At 47.3% G+C, this 24,948-nt stretch overlaps 1 protein-coding gene and 1 pseudogene across 2 annotated transcripts in view; both read left to right on the forward strand.

The window, feature by feature from the left end:
* Nucleotides 1–2,858: 2,858 nt before the first annotated feature.
* The window catches only part of CNN3 (calponin 3), a 30,441-nt gene continuing 8,351 nt past the window's right edge, over nucleotides 2,859–24,948 (forward strand). Inside the window, exon 1 of the mRNA XM_064588782.1 lies at nucleotides 2,859–3,133. Coding sequence (XP_064444852.1) covers nucleotides 3,077–3,133 — 57 coding nt within the window. The 5' untranslated portion in view covers nucleotides 2,859–3,076. The remainder of the gene's footprint in view (nucleotides 3,134–24,948) is intronic.
* LOC123842129 (small ribosomal subunit protein eS7-like) lies at nucleotides 14,218–21,300 on the forward strand (annotated as a pseudogene). The gene has a single exon (XR_006790361.3). The product of XR_006790361.3 is annotated as a small ribosomal subunit protein eS7-like (transcript).

Raw genomic sequence — 24,948 nt, forward strand, 5'->3', positions numbered from 1 at the left:
TATTGTCCTGGTGGCAAGATACGTGACAATATGATCCACAGATTTGTATCTGTGAAAGCATCTTTTCTTATAACTCCCCAGCAACTGCTTAAAATAGGAATTTGGAAAGGTAGCATTGACCTCTTTAAGAGCCTTTATTTCAGTTCAAAGTGTTCTGCATGTTAAAGGCGTTTCCAGCTAAAATACTTAGGATTGTTGGGACACACCCCAGAGGCTATTTTGAAATGTGAAATTTTACTTAAACTTGAGCATTTGCTGACACATCCTATTGGTAGAAGTTGGTCAGGATTTTCTAAATCTAGCCTAGCAGGGAAAAATTAAAGAAAACACAAAATATGGGCAGAAGACTGAACAAACACTTGGCGAAAAAGATACATAGATGACAAGCACATTAATTTATTTATTTAATTTTATTTAATTAAAATTAAAACTACAATGAAATACCACTTCACACCTATTAGAATGGCTAAACTTAAAAAGATTGATCACACCAAGTGTTGGTGAGGATATAGAGGAACCGGAACTCTTATATACTGCTGATGGGAAATGCAAAATGGTACAATCACTCTGGAAAAATTTAGCAATTTCTTAAAAAAATTAAATAGGTACCTCTCATATGATCCAGCCATTCCACTCATATTTATCCATGAGAAACGAAAGCATAGGTCCATAAAAGACTTCCACGTGCATGTTCATACAGCTTTATTTGCAAGAGCAAAAAACTGGAAACTCAAATATTCAATAAGGGAATGGATATATACACTGTGCTATATCCTTACCATAGAATACTACTCAGCAATAAAAATAAATGAACTATTGATATATGCTACAACATGGATGAATTTCAGAGTGATTTTGCTGAGTGAAAGAAGCCAGTTAAAATGGAATACACAACGTATGGTTCCATTTACCTAAAATTCTAGGAAACACACACCATGTGTAGAGACAGAAAGCCTATCAGTGGTTGCTTGGTCAGGTAGGGTAGCAAAGAAGAGAAAGAGGGAAGGGTTACAAAAAATCCACTTTGAAGTAGATAGTGGCATTGAGTATACTTACAATGTTTTGTGACTATCGTTGCCATCCATTTCCAGAGCTTTTTCATCATTCCAAGCTACAACTCTGTACCTATTAAACAATAACGCCCATTAAACAAAACTCACCTTTATGTCTGTAAGTTTGTCATGACAAAATTGAACACAGTTCTTGAACATTCTATAAGGAATGAACTTCAAGTAGATTAAAATGATTGTGACTGTATGTTTTCCATCTCCACTGTACCTCAAATCTGGCCACCACTTCTCACACTCAAAAGAAAAGTGGGTGAGGTTTTTGGATGACACATGGCCACTATCACACTACTGGAAAAACAGCCCAAACCGCTTGTCTCGCGAATTGTGGGTCAATTGTGTCATTTGTGTGGGAAGAATGACCTAATTATCATTACTTCCTCCTGTCTAAATTAGCAAATCACATATAAATCATTCACTTTCCTCCCTATTAGCCTCCCCTATCTTCCACCCCCCACCCCCAGTCGTTCCAAAGTCCATAGCCGTTTTCTGCATTTTCTCTTAAAGTTGCCTTTTTCATTCCTGTTCCAGGATGGCTCAACTGCAGTAAGATGTTTGGCTTCTCTCCTCCCGATTCCATGATCTCTTCTGGCACAGTAGCTGGGGTTTGGTAAACAAAACTCTTACACTAGGATCTCAGGGGTGGAAACATGTCCTAGGTGTGCCCAGGAAAGTGATGACAAGAGGTGAAGTTTTGCAGATGGGCAGACCTTGGCCAGGATACTTAGGTCTCTGAGTTTCATTTTTCTCATCTCTCCAACAGATATGATGTCCACTAGCTGTTCCTAGGGATAAATGAGATAATGTTTGGAAGACGCCTGGTACAGTGCTAGGAGCTCAGGCGAATGATCAAAGTTATGCTCCCTTCCTCCTATGTATGAAATTACTTGGGAGATCGGAGGAAAGAAAGTGGTGGGTAGGAAGCAGAACCATGGAAGAATGGAGGCCGCTTCTGGCCCAAAGGAGGATACTTCTCTCTATTCAAAGGTCTCCAATCAAAGAGTCCTCTAGATTAAAAATAAAATTTAAAAAGTAGAGCAACAGCCACCTGGGTGTTTGGACTAGCTGAACTCCGGATACAGATGCTTGTAAAAAGGAGCCGTGCGAATCCAGAAAAGGACTTGAAATGCCCCAGGCTTTGCCATGGCACAGTCCCCAGTTTTTTCCTCACTGCGTTTAGAGGTTTAAAGACAGGGTGAGCTCAAACTTGGCCAAAAGCCTTGGCTGTTCCCGCGGCGGCAGCGGGGTAGAGGTCAGACCAACAGGTGTGGGAGGCTGCGAGGTAGGGAGGAAGGAGCAGGTGTCGAAGGACCCCCCACCCTTTCTCTGGCACCGGGGCTCCGAGGCTGCTCGTGGTGTTCCCAGGCGCGGGTGGAGGAGCCCTGCCCCGTATCAGAGTCGCTGTGGGCCGGGAGCCGGGGAAAAGACCGGGTGGGCTTCCCTCCCTCCGCCAGCCCCGAGGGCGGCGGCGGATGCCTGGAAGTTGACGTGCATTCTGGGCCGCTGGGAAGCCCCCAAGCGCCCGACGCCAGGGCTGGGCCGGCTCCAGTCCGCGGGCCGCCCGCGCCGCCCAGCCCTCGGCCCAGCTCGGAGGAGGGGCCCCCTCGCCGCGGGTCTCCGTGGCGTGAGGACGGGGGCGGGGGCCCGAGACCCGCGCGGGCAGAGAGCGCGGCGCCCGTGGCCCTTCAATTGGCCGGCCCGCCCCCTCGTCGGAGCAGCGCGAGGAGGCGGCTCTCCATTGGCCCGGCCCGTCGGCCAATCCCTGAAGGCCCGGGGGAGGAGGTGGGGGCAGTTCGTGGGGGCAGTTCGTGGGGGACTCGGCAGCGGAGCGGGAGGCTTTGCGGACCCAGTCGGACCGAGCCGCCGAGGCACCGCCCGCGCCCCGCCGCCCAGGGGAGCGAGCTCCGAGCATCTCGCGCTGCGGCCACTCCTCGGGGCCAGGAGCGGGGAAGCCGAGTGCGAGAAACCCCCAGACCCGAGCGCAGCCTCTTCCTGCCGCCCTAACCACCATGACCCACTTCAACAAGGGCCCTTCTTACGGGCTCTCGGCCGAGGTCAAGAACAAGGTACGCCCTGGGCGAGGGGTGGGAAGCTAGACGCCGCCCGGGGGTCCCTGGGACTGGGGCGGCGCTGGGCCGCGCTTCGCCTCTGCGCGCCTTGGCCGTCTGGCTTTGCAGGGAGGAGACGTCGGGGCGGCGCGAGAGCGGCGGCGCGTCCGGGTCCTGTCCCCGGGCTCGAAGCGCCGGCCCCCGGGCGCTCTCCCGGCTTTGTTCAGCGCCGCGGGCTGGGACCGGTGGCGGGCGGTGAGTTCCCGGGCTCCTGGGATCCCGCAGCGCCAGCCTGCAGTTACCGGAGCCAGTCCGTGGCTGCAGGACGCGCCCCTCCGGGAAGGGGGCGCTCCTGCCTGCTCATTCGCCCTTAGGTGGGGCCAGTCGGCGCGGCTGGGGACCCCGCACGCAGCCCCCGCCGTGCGCCGGGCCTGGGCAGCTGCCCGACCCAGCGTTTTCTCCCACCCCAACCCCTGGCCGAATTCAGCCACAAGCGAAGTTAGGCGGTTACGTGGCCGAACTGGGCCCCCCATTGTTCCTTGCTTCTTCCCGGGGAGGGGACCGTTGAGCGGTCCGCCGGCCCCAGGGACCCCAGGACCCTTCCCAGTTTTCGAATCGCGGTGCCTCGAGGCCGATTTCTGCTTTCCTGCTGCAGAAAACACACAAAGCCTGAGCGCGCCGCTTTGGGAGTGAGATCTGCTGTAGAGTTGAGATAAAAAACAAAACAGAAGTTTGTAGTACATTAGACTTTAACGATATCAAGGATATTTTCGTGGGTTGCTTTTGTTTGGGGTATATTTTCCGAGGCGGGTTGTAGTTTGGAGTGATTTGGCTTTGGTAACTCTCGGCTTTGCCACTGCCCAGCCTAAGAATGCGTTGGGTTTATCTTTGGGACTTTTGGTCTGGGAAAGAGATGAGAGGCGTCCCCCTCCCCAAATCCTCTCCTTCCTTCCTCCCTCCCTCCCTCCCTGCATTCCAAGCCCATGACATCAGGGGTTTCTGGGGGGAGAGCGCAGCCAATCGGCGCGGAACTGCGCACAGAACGCTCATTGTCTCCTTTCTGCTGTTCTGGCCAAAGCGCCACAAAGGAGGGCTGCTGCGGTTTAGTTCCCATTAACCTCCCGGGAGCCGAAGCCTGTCCGCGTTGCCACCGCACCGCCCGACCGCTGGTAGAATACGCAGCCATTGTCGGCGCTGTAGCATCCCAGCGCTGGGGATGTATGCGGTGTGGAGGGAATTGTCGAGAGGCAGTGGAGCGCGCCGTTGTCAAACCCCAAGGGGGGAGTTCTGTCTCTTCTCACCCTTGCTGTAGCCTGCGCAGCATAATTCAGTTGTTCATAAATTCTGCACAGTCGGTGAAGCAAAGCGTTGATTTTAGTCCCCGAATCTAAAATTGGAACGTTGAGGTCCTTTACCTTGTCAAGTGTGTTGCCTTTACAGTCTCCTGAACATTTTTTTTTAAAGGACAGAAAAGTAAGTGGTTTGTGTCTGATCGTTCGGTTCTTTCCAAGGCTTACACATGGAGCTTTAGGATTCTTTTCAGAGGAAATCGGCAAGTCCAAACTGTTGGATGGGTTACCCTGGCCTGGCTTGTGCACATTAATTTTAATTCGCCCTTGTGATTCTTGGCCGTCGGCAGTTGAGTCTCTACCTTTTGCATTGTAAATGAGGTCCTGATAACTTTGGCAGTCCTTCAAGTGACTTATTTTTCTTGGATGTTAATATCCGTATTAGTTTCTTTTTGCTGACTAATGAAGCAGCTTCTGCCCTTTTCCTACTTTTTATTGAGCAGACCGACGAAGGAAGTGCAGAGACTGAGGCTGGATCACTGTAATTATTATACATTTTTAAAAACAGTAAAACCTCAGTTTTCAGAGCCTCTGGAAAGTTATTATAGCTTTCGGTTTCTGTAACTGTGGGTTTATTCCTTTAAGCACCAAAGCCGAATTTTAACAACACCCTTCATTTATATGGGCCCTTCAGACAGTACCCTTTCATAGGAAGTCTTTTGATCTTAACAGCACAGCAGCTCAGTGAGGTGGGAAGGATTGCTGGGGCTACCCAACATCATTTGCAGGTCGGGATGGTAAAGCGCAGACAGGCTGTGATTTGCTCACTCACGATCACAGAAGAAAGCTGGAATATTCTAAGAATTTTAACTCTAAAAGTGGTATCTTAGTGAAGTGCTTAGGGATATTCTTAGTGAAGTCACTCTTGTCTGCCCCACCCTCCCCACTTTTGCTGTCCACCTGTCACTTCTTGACATTGTGATTATTTACACAATGCTGTTCTCATCTGTTCTGGGCTTGGAAATCGAATATCCATGTTTGCTAGGCCTTTGTGTGAGATATTGCATTTCAGTTGAGGACACAGAGCCAACAGTGGAGTGGGTATATGGAACATGAACTTTGACATCGCTTGGTTTGGACACCTTTTGATTTCTTCCTGCTTTTTCTTTATGTATTGCGTAACTGATACGTCGCTTAAATGTAAGGTGTTCTCCCCCCCCCCCCCCCTTAAAACTTCATGTAACAAAATGGAAGAAATAGAAACCTCCTCAGGAAGCAGTGTGGAATGGACCTTGGAGTTGAGCAGACATGGGTTCTTTTTTTTTTTTTTTTTTTAAGTAGGCCTCACACCTACCATGGGGCTTGAACTCACAACCCGGGGATCAAGAGTCCCGCACTCTACTGACTGGGCCAGCCAAGTGTCCTGAGCAGACATGGGTTCTAGTCCTCCCTCTGCCACTTACTACCTTGTATGGTGTTGGGCAAGTTAGTGGATATCTCTGTCCTTGTTTCCTAATCAGTAAAATGGGGGGAATGATAGTTACCACCCCTAAACATTGCATTGAGATGTGTGTTTGTAGTAAGTCCTCAGTGACTATGTTGTAGCTATTAGTTCTTAGTAATAGAAAATTGGTAATCTATTTCTTAGGCTTGTCACTGCCTCTGTAAGTATTCCATTTCTATTAAATAAGCCTTTGATCTTAAGTACTTTTAATTAGTAAAATTTCAGGGAAAAATCTGTAAGCTTAAGATACTTTTTTGGCAAGATGATAATACATGGCAAAACATGCCAAACTTACTATTTTTTTTTAATGGGCAAGAAGTTTGAAAACAGCCTAAAAAGTAGAATCCTTCAGCATGGACTCTGAACATCTTTAAACAACAGGAGTCCGTAACTTTGGATCTACAAAGATCATAATAGAGTAGTAGGGTCGGGGACAGCACAGAAGCTGGTGTAGACAGTTCGGTGGGGTAGGTAGACTCTCATAAAGTAGTAAGGTCTTGCATGTATTCTGCAGGGTGAGCCAGACCCTTGACTGCATCTTGCGGACTAGAATGAAAAGGAATACACCTCTGTGCCCTTTAAGCTGTGAGAAAACAGGACAGGCCCTCAAGGAAAGCACAGCATCTCCTGATGCTTGGCTCTGAACAAGATGTTGGGCCCAGGGTAGTTCCTTGTAAAGTTGAGGATGCAAGGAGGCACACCCTCACCAGTCTTACAGCAAATGGGGTAGGGAGCTGAGAGGTCCCAGGGCAAGTGGAGGAAATGAGTTGTGGGGGGAGTGGGTAGAGCTGAAATTATCTTAACCTCAGGATGCTTTTAGGGGGGAGTCTATCTGAACTATTAAGAAGAAGAATGGGATTGGAATGCGTGTTCTCACCGTTTCCTGCTCACATGAAATGTATGATTTGAGCAAAGTACTTTTCACAGAATCTTCTTGGTTACAAAATGGCAGCCCTCAACAGCTAAAAACCATGTTGGAAGACTTATTACTAAAATTGTAAATCACTGAAGAGTAAGTGAAACAATCATATGGTAATAATTAAATAGGACCAAATGTGCCACGAGTCCTGCCAGCCTGCCTGCCTTTGGACAAGCAGTTGCTCCAAGAGCATTCCTGATCAAGGGAACCCCAAGGTGATGGTGGACTCCAGCTGTAGTTGTACCCTAAGGTGGTCTGCCTTGTTCTGCTAGTAGAGTACCAGAATCATGGTGAAAACATAGATGAGTTTAGCTTTAGCTTTTTATTTTTTATTTTTTTTGCTCCACACCCATTGTGGGGCTTGAAGTCATGATCCTGAGATCGAGAGTCCATGCTCTACTTACTGAGCCATCCAGGCTCCCACAGAAATAGGTTTTTAATTCAGAACTTTTGTTTATTGTCTCTTTCCACCAGTCCTAAGGGGTCTGGTCTTATTCATTGATGAGATATATCAAGATCTATATTTTAGAATATAACTTGGCATGTAGTTGGTGCTCAATATATGTTGATTTAATGAATTTATCCATCAGGAGTGGATTTTACTATCTTTAAAAATTGGAAATCAACCCTGTTAGAGTATTCTTCATAAAAGAATTTTGTAGTGCAGTGTGATATTTTGGAAGGATCAGGTGATTTTTTTACAGCTTGTTTTTCCTCAGTTTTATTAATATTACATTAGAAAATTTATTACCAAGATAATTCCTTTGTTGTTGCTGAGGCTTTTTTTTTTTTTTTTTTTGGTGAGAAGCAAAGCAAGGTTTATTTATTTTTTTAAAGATTTTATTTATTTATTTGATAGAGCACAAGCATGGGGAGCGGCAGAGGGAGAGAGAGAAGCTGGTACCTCGCTGAGCAGAGAGCCCTACATGGGGCTCTATCCCAGGACCCTGGAATCATGACCTGAGCCGAAGGCAGACGCTTAACCACTTAACCGCTTAACCAACTGAGCCACCCAGGTGCCAAGCAGGGTTTACTGAGCGATAGGAAAGTGATAGTACAGAGCTCCCGAGGAGGGAGGGGACTGGAGAGGGTTGCCCCTGAGGCCCTTTAAACTCCCAAATTAGGGAGGAACAGTAGAAGTCCACTCTGGAAGGTTCTGCGGGATGCCAGCATGTCCCAAAGACCACCTGCAAAGTGGTCATTTAGCTCACCTGGGTGGGACATGCCCTCTTCCCCCTCCCCCCCCCATCTTGACCAAAACAGTTAAAGAAAATAAATACATTTGCTAACTTGAGAAGGGGTGCCATGCTTTCCTCTTCAAAATGCTGAAATTTCTTCACTCTGGAATTTTAATGAAGATTATTATCAAGCTCACTGTCCTGTGACCCACAGCTTTTTTTAATTTTTTAATTTTTTTATTTTAGGGAGAGAGAGAGAGAGAGAGAATCCCAAGCAGACTCCCTGCTGAGCACGGCGTCTGCTGTGGGGCTCGATGTCACCACCCTGAGATCATGACCTGAACTAAAACCAAAAGTCGGATGGCCAACCAACTGTGCCAGCCAGTCGCCCTAACCCACAGCTTTTTACACTCTTTCCTTCTTGGAAATTGTATTGTCTGTCTCGATCCACTTTTTTAGATTTCAAAAATAAGCTTGACGGTGCACCTGGCTGGCTTAGTCAGTGGAGCATGTGACTCTTGGGCTCATGAGTTGGAGCCCCACACCGGGTGTAGACCTTACTCAAAAAAACAAAAAACAAAAAACAAAAAACAAAAAACCTTGATGAGGAAGATCCTGCTGCTACAGCCATCAACCAGAGGTGCATCCTTTCTCCCCAGACTATTTCCCTTCCAGGTTGGGGTCACAGGGGCTAGTGAGTGTTTTCACTTAAAAGTGTGCTGTGAACCACAGTTACTATCTGTAACATTTTTAAAAAATGAAGCACAATTGGATGGTTTTGGTCTTTCAGCCAGTTACCATTATACCCAGGAGAATGAGAAAATGCTTTACTCACCTTCTCAGTACGACTAGGGGGTGGGAGGGGGCTTGTCCTTAGTTTTTTGGCGAGTTTCATTTTATTCTAGGCATTAGACTCCTACAGCGTATATTCCACGTGCATTGGCTCTGCTTAATGCTGAATTCCTGGCCATAGAGGGCTCTTAGCTGTTGCTCATATATACTTGCGCTCGGGTTTTGGGTAAGGATTTCCTGAGCCCAGAGTAGATCCTGCCTGTCTGTGGGGCCTGAGGCTTATGCAGTTTGGGGAGGGGGAGGAGATGTCAATCATTCTAAAAAATATAAAAATATGTTGCAAATTTTATGAAAAGAGATGACCAGGAAATCCTTGTGAACTTGAAGATGTCCGTTCATCTTCTCCAAGTTCTTGTCATGAGAAAGTAGAACCTAGTGGCTAAGAACATGGACTGTGGAGCCTGTCTGGGTTGGAATCTTTGGCTCTGCCCTTGACTTGGTCACTTTGGGCAAGTAACCCATGTCTCATCTGTAAAATAAGGATATGGGAATACCTACCTTTTGTAGGGTTGTTGGGAGAAATAAGTAAGGTAGACAACGCATGTAAAGTGTTTAGCATCCATCGTGCCTGGAACCCAAAGTGCACATTATGTCAATGTTAGCCATTGTTCCACTTTGCTGGCTGGTTCCCTGCCGGTTAGGTTCAGTCCTGTGTTCTGAGCTTCTCTTCTAGACAGTGAGATTATCTCCAGGACTTGGACATTCAGTCAGGAATCTGTTTGTATCTGGCAGATAAGGGACTACGGTGCCAAGCAATATCTCTGGGTTTCGCTTCTGTGTCAGGAATAGGATCTGCCCCTAGAGTCCTTACCCAAGACTCCTTCCCCTGGCGGCCTGTGCCCCCTCTGTGACATCCCAGGGCCTCTAGCCCTGTTCTCGTTGTGTCCACGTTCCCCTCAGAGCCAGGGACTTCTGCGTGGAGCTAGAGGCTTTGCATTCTGGCCATGTTCTTATTTGGCTTTTTCTTCTTAAGAGATTGGTTTCTTTTAAACAAGATAAGATAGCTCTTTCATTTCTTGGTTTCAGAGGAGCCTCATATTCTTCCACAGTGGACTGTGGACTGTTTATTTTATTTTATTTTTTTAAGTCCTCTCTACACCTGTGAGGCTCGAACTCACAGCCCTGAGATCAAGAGTCACAGCTCCACTGACTGAGCCAGCCAGGTGCCCCTGTCTCTTCATGTGTAAATCTTGGTCGTCACTGGAGGTCTTCCGTTTTAAATGGTCTGATGAAGGCTCCACCTAGACCTGTGTGAAGTCCGTGAGCTCAGAAGACTTAGTTTTCCTCCGTGAGCTAGGGAGGGACCTTCTTCAACAGCCTCCTCCGGCGGAGGGGAAGCTTCAGGATGTGATGCTCCCAGCAGTCTGCAGTGGGCAGGCCAGGGAACTGGAGGCAGGAATGCAGAAAAAACAGGAGGTCTTTGGACTTGGAAGGACTCTTTTGGGTGAGACACAACCTAAGCGTTTATGGCCATTTTCCTCCTCCCTCACAAATTTCTGGGGGGTCCTAGTTGTGGGGTGGCTCCACAGAGCCGGCTGTGATTTCATTGTTTCTTTCCCTTTCCCAGATGTTTAGACACTGATCTTTCCGCATTGTCCCCTGCCTCTCAGCCTGCTTGGTGCTACACAAGCCTCCATACTGAGGGTGGGGGTCGGGGGGGGGGAGAGCAAGTGTGTGCTTCCTCAGTGCAGTTTTCCCTCCCTCCTTTTGTTTCACATGGGAGGAAATAGGAGAGAAAATAATCAATACCATGTGTAGTCAGTCTCTCCTCATTCAAACATGTGATTCCACTTTGAATGCAAAAATAGCAATAGCAATCATAGTTCTAATCAAGTATAGAAATTATACTTACGTTAAACATCACATTGTGAGCTTGTCCGTGTCCTTGGCCCTTAGCAGCTAAGCTGGAGCTCAGGGCCTTTCTCGAGAGTTCACATATGGCCACATCCCTTCCCCTGAATGGGCCCATTCTCTGCTCTGAAGCCTGGAGGGCAATTGTCTTCGCTTTTGCTTTACCTTTCTTGAGAGACCTGTAGGGTTGTATCAGTCCCTCAGCCCCACCACGCCTCAGACACACGCACACACACACGCACACACGACCTGTAGGTTGTATCAGTCCCTCAGCCCCACCTCGCCTCAGACACACACGCACACACACGTGCACACACACGCGTGCACACGCACACACGACCTGTAGGTTGTATCAGTCCCTCAGCCCCACCTCGCCTCAGACACACACACACACACACATGCACACACGACCGGTAGGTTGTATCAGTCCCTCAGGCCCACCTCGCCTCAGACACACACACACACACATGCACACACGACCGGTAGGTTGTATCAGTCCCTCAGCCCCACCACGCCTCAGACACACACACACACACACACACGACCTGTAGGTTGTATCAGTCCCTCAGCCCCACCACGCCTCAGACACATGCACACACACATGCACACACACACACACACGACCTGTAGGTTGTATCAGTCCTTCAGCCCCACCTCGCCTCAGACACACACACACATGCACACATGACCTATAGGTTGTATCAGTCCCTCAGCCCCACCACGCCTCAGACACACGCACACACGCGCGCACACGCACATACGACCTGTAGGTTGTATCAGTCCCTCAGCCCCACCTCGCCTCAGACACACACACACAGACACACACACACGCACACACACACACGTGTGCTTTGCCAGCCGGGCTTTCATTTTGAACTTCCTTCCTCTCTGGGCTTGATTTTTAAAATTTTCTTTTCCTCTTTCCCGTGACCGCTCCACCGTTGACACCCTTTCCTGCATTCCGACCTACAGCACCTTCTAAAACACGCATGTCGTAGGAGGCTCTTTTTATAAGGGCCAGTGGAGGAGTTAAAGTGTTTTTAGTCTGAGACATCTCTGCCAAATACCCTATTATGAACTTTTGAACCATACCGGCGACGCTCTCTGAGACTGCAGAGTCCCCATGGGCTGGTTTGAATCAGCGTTTTTCCTTGAGCTCTGCAGCCTGTTCATGTGCATCGGTCTATACGGTGATGGTGGTGGATGCGCCCTTGCTTCTCCGGGAGTTGGAAGGACTCTAGGGGAAGACACAGAGTCTGAGGCTGCTGGCTCGTCCTCCTCCTGCAGCAGCATAGCTTTCTGGGCTGTCGGCTCTGTGACTAGGGTAGAGAATTCCTATCTGGGCTTGTTTAGGAGTGGGGGGGTAGGAGAACATCTAGTGGAGGAAGAGATGTAGCCTTGGAGTCAGACCCAGGTCCAAAGCCCTGTGGAGCCCGTGACTTTCCGACAAGGCATCTCCGTATGGCACCATCTTCCTTGCCTATGAGAACCTCTTTTTTTACTCTGATTTTGTAAATGGAATGTTTGTTGTGAAGGATGCAGACGGGACCAGAATATAGAAGTAGTGAAAGTATCCTGTATCTCTTCACCCCCACCCACCTATTTGTGCAACTCTGAATATCAGTCGACCGTTTTAGAACTGAATTAGAGTCTATTGTATGGATCCCCGTTGTTTATTCATTACGTTCCTTCTGGTGGGTATTTCCTTCAAAAGTACTTGTGTAGAAAAGTGCATAACTTTTGACCTAACATTTAAAAGTGTTATAGGTAGTATCAGATGGCTCTTTAGAAAAATCAGTTTATACTTCCCACCAAAGGTATGAAAGGGAAGGTGGTTCTCCTCTTGATGTTCAAAAACAAAACCATATCAGAGTGGCCTTGTCAAAATTCAGGTCACTTGCTTTAGCTCATTATTATCAAGTCACGAGCCACGTACATCTGTGATACCTCCTCTCTCTGCCACCCCACCACTCAGGTGAGAGTTGGCAGCAGAGTGAGGTGGGGGCATCTCTTTTACAAATTATTTCATGAGTAGGTTTTTTCTTTTTTTAAGATTTTATTTATCTGAGAGAGAGGGAGAGTGAACACCAGAGCAGGGAGAGGGAAAAGCAGGTTCCCCACTGATCAGGGAGCCCAACGCAGGGCTTGATCCCAGAACCCTGGGATCATGACCTTTGTTGAAGGCATATGCTTAACCGACTGAGCCACCTAGGTGCCCCAGATAATGAGTGGTTTTTAAAATAAAAAGCCTAGGCAGCATCAAAATGATTTCTTATCAAAATTACTATAAAATAGGGATGCCGGGGTGGCTCAGTCATTAAGCGTCTGCCTTTGGCTCAGGTCATGATCCCAGGGTCCTGGGATTGAGCCCCGCATCAGGCTCCCTGCTCAGTGGGGAGCCTGCTTCTCCCTCTCCCACTCCCCCTGCTTGTGTTCCCTCTCTCACTGTGTCTCTGTCAAATAAATAAATAAAATCTTTTAAAAAATGGCTATCAAATAGTGTCAAGTGATTTTTCTGTATGATATATGGAATTTAAAGAAGGAAATCTTTTTGGTATCTGGACAGGAATGGCCAGCAGAGCACAGATGGAAGGATAAGGGTTGACGTTTACTGATTTCTTCATGGTGTACATGAATTAAGTCGTTGATTCTTCCCATCAGCTCTCTGATGTAACTGATATAAGCACTGTTAATGATCTCTGGTTTACAGGTGAGGAAACTGAGGCACAGTGGAGCTGGGACTCCAACCTGAGCCTTCAGCTTCCAGAGCCCATGTTCTTCACTATTTTAATCAGAAGCCAGAACTCAGGGAGAATTGGCAGCTTTCAAGGGGGGGGGGAGGGGGGGAGAAGGCAGGCCAGAGAGGGAAGCTCAGGGATGATGTCCTTTAACAAGAAGCCACAGGAGGTGAGATTGGAGGGGCCTTCTGGAGTGCTGCAGAAACACACAACTGGATTTGGCTATGAGGGGTCCCTGGTGACCTTTTGAGAGATGGTCTTCAGTAGAAGTACTAAATGGAGAGGTTTGTCATGAAATGAAAGAGAAACAGGACAGTGTTGGAAGTTGGCAGCAGATTTAATCAAAGATGTGCCTGTTGGGGTGGCTGGCTGGCTCAGTTGGAAGAGCGTGCGACTCTTGATTTGGGGGTCGTGAGTTCAAACCCCAGGATGGGTGTAGAGATTACTTAAAAATATATATGTGTGCGTGTTGTGGTGAGCGTAGCATAATGTATAGAGCAGTGGGATCACTGTGCTGGGCACCTGAAACTATGTAACACTGCGTGTCAGCTATACGGGGGGGGGGGGGGGGGGGGAGATGCACTTGTTTCAGACAGGATGGGGGGTGGTCTGTGCCCACTGATGGACCAAATAAGGGGGAGGGCTCAATACGCAGGGTGAGTGGGACCGAGGCAAGAGAGGGAAGAAGGTTCCCGTGGAAAGCGGGGAAGGAACACAGAAGAGGGCGGGGAAACAACTGAGGTGGGGAAGACCTCCCGTGCCATTGTCGGGTTCGCCCTCTCCTGGGAAAGAAGGGTGTTACTGTGCTCCTGCCCTTGTCTTCCCGGGGCTGTGAGCAGCTGTGAGCGCCCAGGGTGCAGCCAGCATGGGGCTGGGGGGCGGGAGGGGGAAAGGGGGGGATGGGCCAGGATCTGGATACACTGCGGACTCGCTGCTTCTCTCCACTGAGTCCTGCCCAGGCCCCTTTGCAGCCTGTGCAGCGCTCGCTCTCCTCATTCCCCTGGCCCTTGATCAGGAAGGGATGCAAAGTTGGGTTTATTTTGTTTTTGTGCCTGGATGTCTTTATTTATTTATTTATTTATTTATAAGATTTTATTTACTTATTTGACAGAGACACAGAGGGAACACAAGCAGGGGGAGTGGGAGAGGGAGAAGCAGGCTCCCCACTGAGCAGGGAGCCAGATGCGGGGCTCGATCCCAGGACCCTGGGATCATGACCTGAGCCGAAGGCAGACGCTTAACCATCTGAGCCACCCAGGCGCCCCAGTGCCTGGATGTCTTTAGCAAGCCTTCATGACCTAGCCCCCAAGAGACTTTGTGCGCACTCTGCTTCCCGAGGAGCTGGTCGTCTCCTTCCCCTGCTCTCAGCTTGCCCTACGGTCAGGTAGAATGGGGAGGTAGCCTTGTTGTCCAGATGTGACCTGATCCCAGGGGCCTCCTGGACTTCAGGACTGGAAAAGGGAACCGTGGTCACATGTAACTATTGCCTTTTTTATTTCAGTGTATAAGGAGCTTGGACCCCCTAGTATGTATCTATCCTGTCTTTGTGTAGAACTTGGTAACATGAAGGTGTTTGAACCTTACTTTTGACTTCATTTTTTTTTCGTACTCCCCATTAAAGTGAACCAAAAACCTTTTTACTTAGGGTCTCAACAAGTTGAGAGTCCTGTATCTTCATCTGCTATTTCATGATATAAGTTATAAAAATTTTTTAAAAAGAGGATATGTGAAATTCTATCCTTTTTGATGGAAATTTCATATCTCATTTTCACTGGGGAGAAAAAGGCTCAGTATCTTGCAGTTAACGTCTCTGGAAGACTCCTGTGACATCTCACTAGCCAGCATCTAGCCTGTTTCAATGAGGTATTTGAGCTCTGTTCTTCCCTGGTGGTATGAAGCCAGCTCTCTCAAAGGGACAGACTCGACTGTAGTTAGAAAAGGCATTCATGATCTGAGATCTAGCTGGGCCCCCAACAGGACCTCCCGATGTACCGAAGGCTGCCTGAAAGCCTGGCGTCCTGCTTCTCCTCGGCCCCCTTTCTGGCCCATGGCCCATCGGGAGCTCAGAGGGAGGGGGTGATGTGTGCTTGACTCACCTTTGGGGTAGGCAGCTGGGAGCACTTGGATGAATGTGGTCAGCCATGCAGGAGCAGACGGCATTTCCCGGGTCAGGAGAGGCGAGTTCCTATGCAAGTGCAATATACACTTGGGGCCTTGGAGGTGGATTTCATGCCCCCCTCAGGTCACAAGACCCACCCTCCGAAGCAAACTTGCTATATCACTGATGAGGAGTGAGTGTGCATTCCAAAGCTATGGAAAGGTCACTGCCATGATGTCCCTTGTGATTAGAGAAACAAAGGACAACTTTTCAGGCTGTCCACGTGCCGACTCACGGGTTATGGAGGAGGCATCTGGATGCCCACTGAGGACGCAAGTGCCTGGAGTTGTAGATGGCAGTAAAAACGCCCGAGGCCTGCACGTCTGAGGATCGGGGAGCCAGGCGGAGCCTCAAATCGTAGAAACAAAGCGCAGAGGAGCATCTCTGTTTTTATCTACTTTGCCCGTGGGGCTTCGGGGACAGTCCCCTTTCAGCAGGATTTCTTCAGCAACATCAAATTCGAGACCCAGCCAGCCTCCTTCCGAAGCTAGAGAATGTTCTCCAGCAGGCTTTCTCGTGGGTCTCCCGTGCCTGTGCTTGGACACTCCCGTGCGCTCTCTCCATTCCTGCATGCATCTAGTACGTCTCCCTAGAATCTCCAGTGTGCCATTCAGAATAGATGGACTTCCTCTTCTATAGGACTTTTTTTTTTTTTTTAATTTTTATTTTTATTTTATTTTTTCTTTTTTAAAGATTTTATTTATTTATTTGAGAGAATGAGATAGAGCATGAGAGGGGGGAGGGTCAGAGGGAGAAGCAGACTCCCTGCTGAGCAGGGAGCCTGATGCAGGACTCGATCCCGGGACTCCAGGATCATGACCTGAGCCAAAGGCAGTCGCCCAACCAACTGAGCCACCCAGGCGCCCTAAGATTTTTATTTTTAAGTAATCTCCACACCCAGATGTGGGTCTTGAACTCACAACCCCTAGATCAAGAGTTGCGTGCTCCACTGACTGAGCCAGCCAGGTTCTGCTATAGGACTTTCATCTAAAAATTCAGATGGTACTAGCCTGTTTCTTCTCTTGTCCCCACAGTCCCTTCTAGGTTATATAGAGCCACTGCTGGCTGACCAGTCTCTCCTTATGGGCTGTGGATGATTTTTTTCCATTCAATTTGCCTCTTCTAGAAACTGATGTCATTTGTCAGTGGCCCTCTTAGAGTGCAGCACTCAGAACTGATCACAGTAATGCCACGGATATTGTTTAACCTGCTAGGGTCCAGTGGGATTATTAACTAACTCCTTTGACGACAGAACACTGACTCATTCTGTTTTGATCACTGTGATGAGTTAGATGAGGCACCTTCATGTCAAGGGATTGTAATCCTTGCTTTGGCAAGTTGGTTTTCCGTCTTTATAAAGTAAGGGCGATGATGATTGCATAAGGTTTTCTATTTCACATACTCCTCTCACACCTGTTTTATTTAAATAATCCTCTCCTTGGTTACCTCATAGAGAGCTGTTGTTATCAAGCACATAAGGCAAGCAATATTTTATTTTTTAATTTTTTTTAATATTTTTTAATTTTTTTAAAATTTTATTTTATTATGTTAGTTATCATACAGTACATCATTAGTTTTTGATGTAGTGTTCCATGATTCATTGTTTGCGTATTGCACCCAGTGCTCCATGCAGAACGTGCCCTCCTTAACACCCATCACCGGGCTAACCCATCCCCCCAGCCCCCTCCCTTCTAGAACCCTCAGTTTGTTTCTCAGAGTCCATAGTCTCTCATGGTTTGTCTCCCCCTCCAATGTCCCTCCCCTTCATTTTTCCCTTCCTACTATCTGTTTTTTTGTTTTTTTGTTTTTTTTAACATATAATGTATTATTTGTTTCAGAGGTACAGGTCTGTGAAGCAGTAGTATTTTATAAAGAATTGTATACCTGTGCAGAACAAGACAGCATTAGCTTTTTCTTTTTAAAGATTTTATTTGTTTATTTGCCAGAGAGAGAGCGAGCGAGAGCAGGAACACAAGCAGGGGGAGTGGGAGAGGGAGAAGCAGGCTTCCCGCAGAGCAGGGAGCCCCATGTGGGATTCGATCCCAGAACCCTGGGATCATGACCTGAGCCGAAGGCAGACACTTAATGACTGAGCCGCCCAGGCGCCCCAGCATTAGCTTTTTTAGATAGAGTTGTTTAGCTTCTTGAGTATGCATGACTAGTTAGTTCTAGAACTTGCTGTGGGATTTTATGTATATCTGGAATAATTTATTAAGCTATGATTTTCTGAATCTGAACTTTGTTTCTTTTGAGCTATTCCCAGTTTAACTTTCCATTGTTTAATAAGTATGTCTAACAGTTTCCAGGTTGTCAGTTAATTTGTTACCAAAACAGAAGAGACTTGGATGCAGTCTTTCGAGCATCCGACCGTGTTTTGGCTCAGGTCCTGATCTCAGGGTCTGAGATCGAGCCCCGTGTCGGTCTCTGCGCTCAGCGTGGAGTCTGCTTGAGATCCTCTCTCCTTCTCCCCCTGCCCCTCCTGCTTGTGCTCTCTCTCTCAAATAAATAAATCTTAAATATTTATATATATGTAGAACCCAGAAGAGAACAGATCTAAATCTAAGCCTCAAGGTACATATCAGTGGGAGCTCCTCCTTCCTTGACATAGATCGGCACAGAGGGCATGGTTGTTGCTTCTGACCAGGCCCTACTTCTAGAGTTACTACACTGGACATAAGGAGTGCCATAGACATAGGGACTTTTATGAGAAGGTAAAACAAATATGTCCCTAGTGGTCCATCTAACTAAGATTACTAGATTGGTAGATCAGGGAGATGTGGCGCCTCTAAAAACCAGCAGCATTCAAATGCAGATGCCTTTCGGAAACAAGATAGATCTTTAAATCTGTAGCATTTTTCTAGTTGGGTACTACTGTCAGTGGATGAAAAATCATTTATTGAATACCCACTGTGGGCCAGATGCCCCAGGCATGCGCGCTAGGGGTACAGGACTAAAGCCCATGCTGCCCCCCAAGGAGAGGACATAGGCATGTTGGATGTGGCTTGCCGTAGGTATGCTGGCTCCTGGTGATGGATGACTGCCTCCCCTCGGCAACCCCCCCCCCCCCCCCGCCCAGGTCCCTGCACACCCTCGCTCCAGGAGTCCACTGTAGCATGACAGCAGCAGGCTCTTCAGCCTGTAATAGAGGGACCCTTGCCTTTTGCGTGGGGGTCAGGAAGCAGTGGACCCACATCTAGGTTCCTGTTACTTGGGTTTATCAAGGTTTCTCACAAACTGAGCTTTTTAACAGGTGCATCTTTGTTCATCGTCCTTTCTGAGTCTAGGTTCTTCTGGGAATCCAGCCTCTAGGCTTACTCCTACTTGTTGAGATTTGAAACTTCCAAGTCCAGTTTTATTTATTTACTTTTTTAGATGTCTTCATTTTATTATTATTTTTATAATTTTAATTCCAGGATAGTTAACATACAGTGTTATATTAGTTTCAGGTGTGCGATATAGTGATTCAACCCCCCCCCCCCCCCCCCCCCCGCCTCAGGTAACTGTCAGTTCTCCATAGTTAAGAGTTTGGTTTTTTGGATTGTGTCTTTCACTCTTTTGTTTGTTTGTTTCACACAGTTAAGTTATACGGTATTTGTTTTTCTCTGACTGACCTGTTTCACTTAGCCTAATACTCTCTAGCTCCATCTGTATCATTGCAAATGGCAAGATTTCATTCTTTTTTATGGCTGAATAATATTCCATGACACACACACACACACACCACTTTTTTTTTTTTAAGATTTTATTTATTTGACAGAGCATAAGCAGGTTGAGCAGCAGGTGGAGGGAGAGGGAGAAGCAGGCTCCCCACTGAGCAGGGAGCCTGATGTGGGGTTTGATCCCAGGACCCTGAGGTCATGACCTGAGCTAAAGACGAGACGCTCAAGCAACTAAGCCACCCAGGCGCCCAACCACTTCTTTATCCATTCATCTATGGATGTACACGGGCTGCTTCCATAATTTGTCTATGGTAAATAATGCTGCTATAAACATGGGGTGCTGCATGTATCTCTTTGAATTAGTGTTTTTGTATTTTTCGGGTAAATATCCAGTAGTGCAATTACTGGATCATAGGGTCGCTCTATTTTTAACTTTTGAGGAACTTCCAGAGTGGCTGCACCTGTTTGCATGCCCACCAGCAGTGTAAGAGGGTTCCCCTTTCTCCACATCCTTGCCAACAGTTCTTGTTGCTTGTGGTTTTGATTTTTGCCATTCTGACCAGTGTGAGGTGGTATCTCATGGTAGCTTTAATTAGCATTTCGCTGGCGATGACTGATGTTGAGCATCTTTTCATGTGTCTGTTGGCCATCTGGATGTCTTTGGAGCAATGTCTGCTCATGTCTTCTGTCCATTTGCTTACAGGATGATTTGTTTTTTGGGTTCAACGTCCAACTTTGAACTGTGTGTATTCTAAACTGGTCTGAAGGTCAGTTTCTAGATAGAGAAGACAAAATTGACATTCTGTTTTTTCTGCATTTTCTTAATCATTTATTAGTTATGCTGTTTGCTTTAGGCACTGGCCCACCTCCTCTTAGGTTATTTCAAAAACTTTGTCAGTTTCGTGGTATTGGCACATTGAGTCATAATGTCTTTGTATTTATTTGAATACATGTGTTTGGAGAGAAAAAATTGTGCTGGTTCCATATGCTGACACACTGATCTGAAGGTCCGGCTGTCCCTTTGAGCAAAGGACCTGACTTGAAAATGCTCGTAGGCTCTTCCTAGGCCAGGGCTCTCACCGAGGAAAAGGCCATGTTCAGTTCCAGCATGATCATGAGGCCCAATGGCAAGAAGCTGGATGAGCTGGAGTCCAGGCCCTCCTTGAGTTGGAGAGGAACTCGGGCCTCCGAGCCCAGCTATGGGAGATGAATACAACAGCAGCCAAGGAAACTGAAGTTGGCGGTGGTTGGAAGGTTCTTACCATCTTTGTTGCCATTCCTCAACTGAAATCTTTCCAGAACATCCAAGTCCGGCTAGTCTTTGAATTGGAGAAAAAGTTCACTGGGAAGCATGTTGTCTTTAAGGCTCAGAGGAGAATTCTGCCTCAGCCAACTTGAAAAAAGCCATACAAAAAACGAGCAAAAGTGTCCCAGGATCTGCGCTTGGACAGCCGCGCGTGATGCAATCCTGGAGGACTTGGTTTTCCCAAGCAAAATTGTAGGCAAGAGGATCCACGTGAAGCTGGATGGCAGTCTGGTCACAAAGGTTCGTTTGGATAAAGCACAGCAGAGCGACATAGAGCACAAGGTTGAAACTTTCTGTGTTATCTGTAAGAAGCTCACCAGCAAGGATGTTAACTTTGAGTTCCAGAGTTTCCGTTGTAAACATAAATGATGGGGGGTGGGGGGAAGCTCGTAGGTGTCCCTCCTGTTTACCTGAGGCAAATATGGTTTTCCGTATCTCTGGAATATATAATCATTCCCCATCAGATCTTAACACAGTTCACACCATAGAATGAGTCTCAGATTCTGTAGTGACCTTGAGGAAGTCATGCAATCTACCTTGACCTTCTTATCCCAAATGTAAAGGGATTTTCTCTAGAATTCCCACCTCTATCCCCCATAAGAAAGAATTTCTGCTTTTTAAAAAGTAGTTACTTCATTCTTTTCATCAGCAATAATCTGAGAAAGAATGGGAATTTGGGATGCAAAGACAGGCAGGAGTGAGCTTTGAGATGAGTGGTGATGGGCAGTATCCCAGATGAGTCCCAGTGGAACTTTTTGAAGTTCCTCTGCACTCAAGCCCATATAAAAGGAGAGCATTAACTCAGATGTGTCAGGCACTGAGATGCGTCCTTCTTTACCTGTGGAGCAGGCTTCATGCTCACAGTGGTCTGGGAAGGAAGACTACCTGTGAGAAATGGGGTCATCAGGATTAGGTTACTGACTTAGATCATACTAGAATTGGGAACACAGTTTTGGGAAGTTTTTAAAGTCTGACTTCAAGGCCTGTGATCTTGTTTGTTGTATCTATAATGTGAATGAATACTTTAAAAATTTGCAAAGGTGTGGGGGGGTAGGTAAGAAAATGTTAAAGCCTGTTCATTGTCTTGCATGAGGTATCAAGAATGGCAGATAATAAGAAGGGAAGAGGCATCATGGTATTTCAGATGGAAATCTATTTGGTCCTTATATTAGGACAGTGGTGGTCCCAGTGGATTCTGTTCTTTATTTTATTTTACGGTTTTATTTTTAAGTCATCTCTACACCCAACGTGTGGGGCTCGAACCCACAACCCTGAGATCAGGAGTTGCATGCCCCACCAACTGAGCCAACCAGGCTCCCCTCTATTCTTTATTTTAAATACTCTACATTATTATTATTATTATTGTTACTACTACTACTACTACTACTATTACTGTTGTTTTGCAAATGTCTTAACACACCTTAATATGTATTTGTTGGGGCACCTGGGTGGCTTAGTCAGCTGGGCGTCCGACTCTTGATTTTGGCTCAGGTCATGATCTTAGGGTCTTGGGATCGGGCCCCCACATGGGACTCCATGCTCAGTGTGGAGTCTGCTTGTCCCTCTCCTTCCCTCTGCTTACATGTGTGCGCTCTCTCTCACAAATAAATAAATAAATAAAATCTTTAATAGGTGTTTGTTCTCTTCCAATAGAATGTAAGCTTTTCAGGGTAGAGACTTTGCCTTTGAAGCTAACTGGTATGTATGTAGTAGCCACTTGAATGACAGAAGGAGTAATGGAGAAAGACGTTGACGGAAGAACCCATGGGGCGCCTGGGTGGCTTAGTCGGTTAAGTGTTCAGCTCTTGTTTTTGTCTCAGGTTGTGATCTCAGGGTGGTGGGATTGAGCCCTGAGTTGGGCTCCACCCTCAGTCTGCTTAAGACTCTCTCTCTCTTAAAAGGTGGGGCTGCCTGGTCGCTCAGTTAAGCATCTGACTTCAGCTTGGGTCATGATCTCAGGGTCCTGGGCTTGGGCCTCAGTGGCAGGCTCCCCACTGGGTGGGTAGTTTGCTTGTCTCTCTCCCTCTGCCCCTCCCTCTGCTCATGCTCCCTCTTTCTCAAATAAGTAAATAAAATCTTAAAAAAAAAATTAAAAATCCATGACACAGAAACATCTGGAAGAGAGGGGAACTGCTTTGAATATGATTGTACTTAGAGGGTTTGGGGTAATGCTGGATTATCTTGGTGGCGTGCAACAGGGAGCCTAGTGATTTGGAATTGTCTGCTTCCAGGTTTTACCACGCACTGTGATAAGAATACAGTGTGGGGAGTATACGGGAAAGACACGTCTTCATTCTTTAGTAGATTCTAGAACATCCCTGGGCATAAGTAGGGCCCTCAGACAGTTCTTGTACATATCTGTATAATCACTGCCCCTCATGCTGGGTGCACCCCCACCTTTTCACTACATTGCACTTCGGCTGAGTGCTCCCTGCTTACGCGAGGAAGCACCATAAAGCAGGGCAGGAACTGCACTTTGGGATCTCTTGTTGAGATGGTTTTGAAGCTCGATGTCCCTCCCTGCTCTGATTCTGCTGGGGGAACTCAGTGCCTGGGAGGGATGCCTGTTGGCAACCAGCAGGCTCTCATCTGATCGGGTGCCTCTCTACTGTTACAAAGCGTAGGCCCTCTGGGCTTGTGCTTGTGAGGCTCTCTGATTCTCGCGCTGTTTTATAGGTGACTCACCCTAATGTATGTGTGCCCATGGAAGAAGTGGCATAAGACAGGTGCTTATCTCTGGGAAGGGAATGGGATGGTGGCGCGGGGGGCAGGTGAAGAGAGACTTGTGCGTTTTCATGGTCTCAGTGCTTCTCAACCTTGTTTCCATCATCACTTTCCCAAAGAAAGTCTGTAGAAGTTTTTCCTAATTGCTTCCTGATTCCCACACATTTAGTACAAAGGAATAGAGTTTGTTGGGGAGGGTCACAGATTCTTGTAACGTCTCCAGGGGTTTTCACCGCCCACCATGAGAACCTATTTTCACCCCTTTGAGGGGGGCAGTATCACCCCCATTGAAAATGCACTCTACATACTTCTGTACCATTTATTATTTTTTTAAACAAGTGTTATTTTAGAAGTCCAAAAGAACAGTCATGCAGCTAGACAGGATTGAGCTGCCTTTCAACCAGAGGGTGACTCCACACTGTTGCTCTTCGTTCCGAGAAGCGAGGGGGGAGGGCAGGAAGGGCAGAATGCTGACGCCACACTTGGCCCTAGCGTCAGCCCCAGCAGGGGAGGAGGGGGCGGGCAATGAAGATGCCAGCAGGGTGGGAGCAGGACAGGCAGGAGGGCAGTCGCCTGGCCCCAGTGCCCCAGAGGCCTTTTTCTGTCTTCATTTTCTTCACCTCTTGAATGTATGATCATATTCAGCAAGGGGGATGTTGGTGAGCTTTAGTGAAGAGCTTGCAGCAGGTGTACCCAGTCAGGGTACCTAAGTCACTGGGCAGTGTGCCTGCCTGTGGGGGGGGGGGGTGGGCAGGGCACTGGAGAAGTGGTGTTCAGTGGTGTTGGCACGGGGGGGGCGGGGAAGAGGCATGGCTGAGAAGAAGGGGGCCACTGAGCACTTGGGCAGAAACTCTGAGAAAGTGGCTTGGGAAGATCAAATCTTGGGGAAGAGTGAAGAAAATGATGTTTATAAATAACTTGGAAGAGAGATTCTAAAAAAAATTTTTATTAACATATAATGTATTATTTATTTCAGGGGTACAGGTCTGCGATTCAACAGTCTTACACAATTCACAGCGCTCACCATAGCACATACCCTCCCCAATGTCTATCACCCAGCCACCCCATCCCTCCCACTCCCCTCCACTCCAGCAACCCTCCTTTGTTGTTTCCTGAGATTAAGAGCCTCTTAATGGTTTGTCCCTCTCTGGTTTCGTCTTGTTTCATTTTTCCCTCCCTTCCCTTATGATCCTCTGTCTTGTTTCTTAAAATCCTCATATCAGTGAGATCATATGATACTTATCTTTCTCTGATTGACTTATTTCACTTAGCATAATACCCTCTGGTTCTATCCACTTCCTTGCAAATGGCAAGATTTTGGGTTTTTTTTGATGGCTGCATAATATTCCATTATATATATATATACACCACATCTTTTTTTTTTTTAAGATTTTATTTATTTATTTGACAGAGAGAGACACAGCGAGAGAGGGAACACAAGCAGGGGGAGCGGGAGAGGGAGAAGCAGGCTTCCTGCCAAGCAGGGAGCCCGATGCGGGGCTCGATCCCAGGACCCTGGAATCACGACCCGAGCCGAAGGCAGATGCTTAACGACTGAGCCACCCAGGCGCCCCTATACCACATCTTCTTTATCCATTCATCTGTTGATGGACATCTGGGCTCTTTCCATAGTTTGGCTATTGTGGACATTGTTG

Source organism: Mirounga angustirostris, unplaced genomic scaffold (assembly GCF_029215605.1).
Source record: "Mirounga angustirostris isolate CCGP_5_RB_7025 unplaced genomic scaffold, mMirAng1.0.hap1 SCAF_4, whole genome shotgun sequence".
Taxonomy (NCBI): Eukaryota; Metazoa; Chordata; class Mammalia; order Carnivora; family Phocidae; genus Mirounga; species Mirounga angustirostris.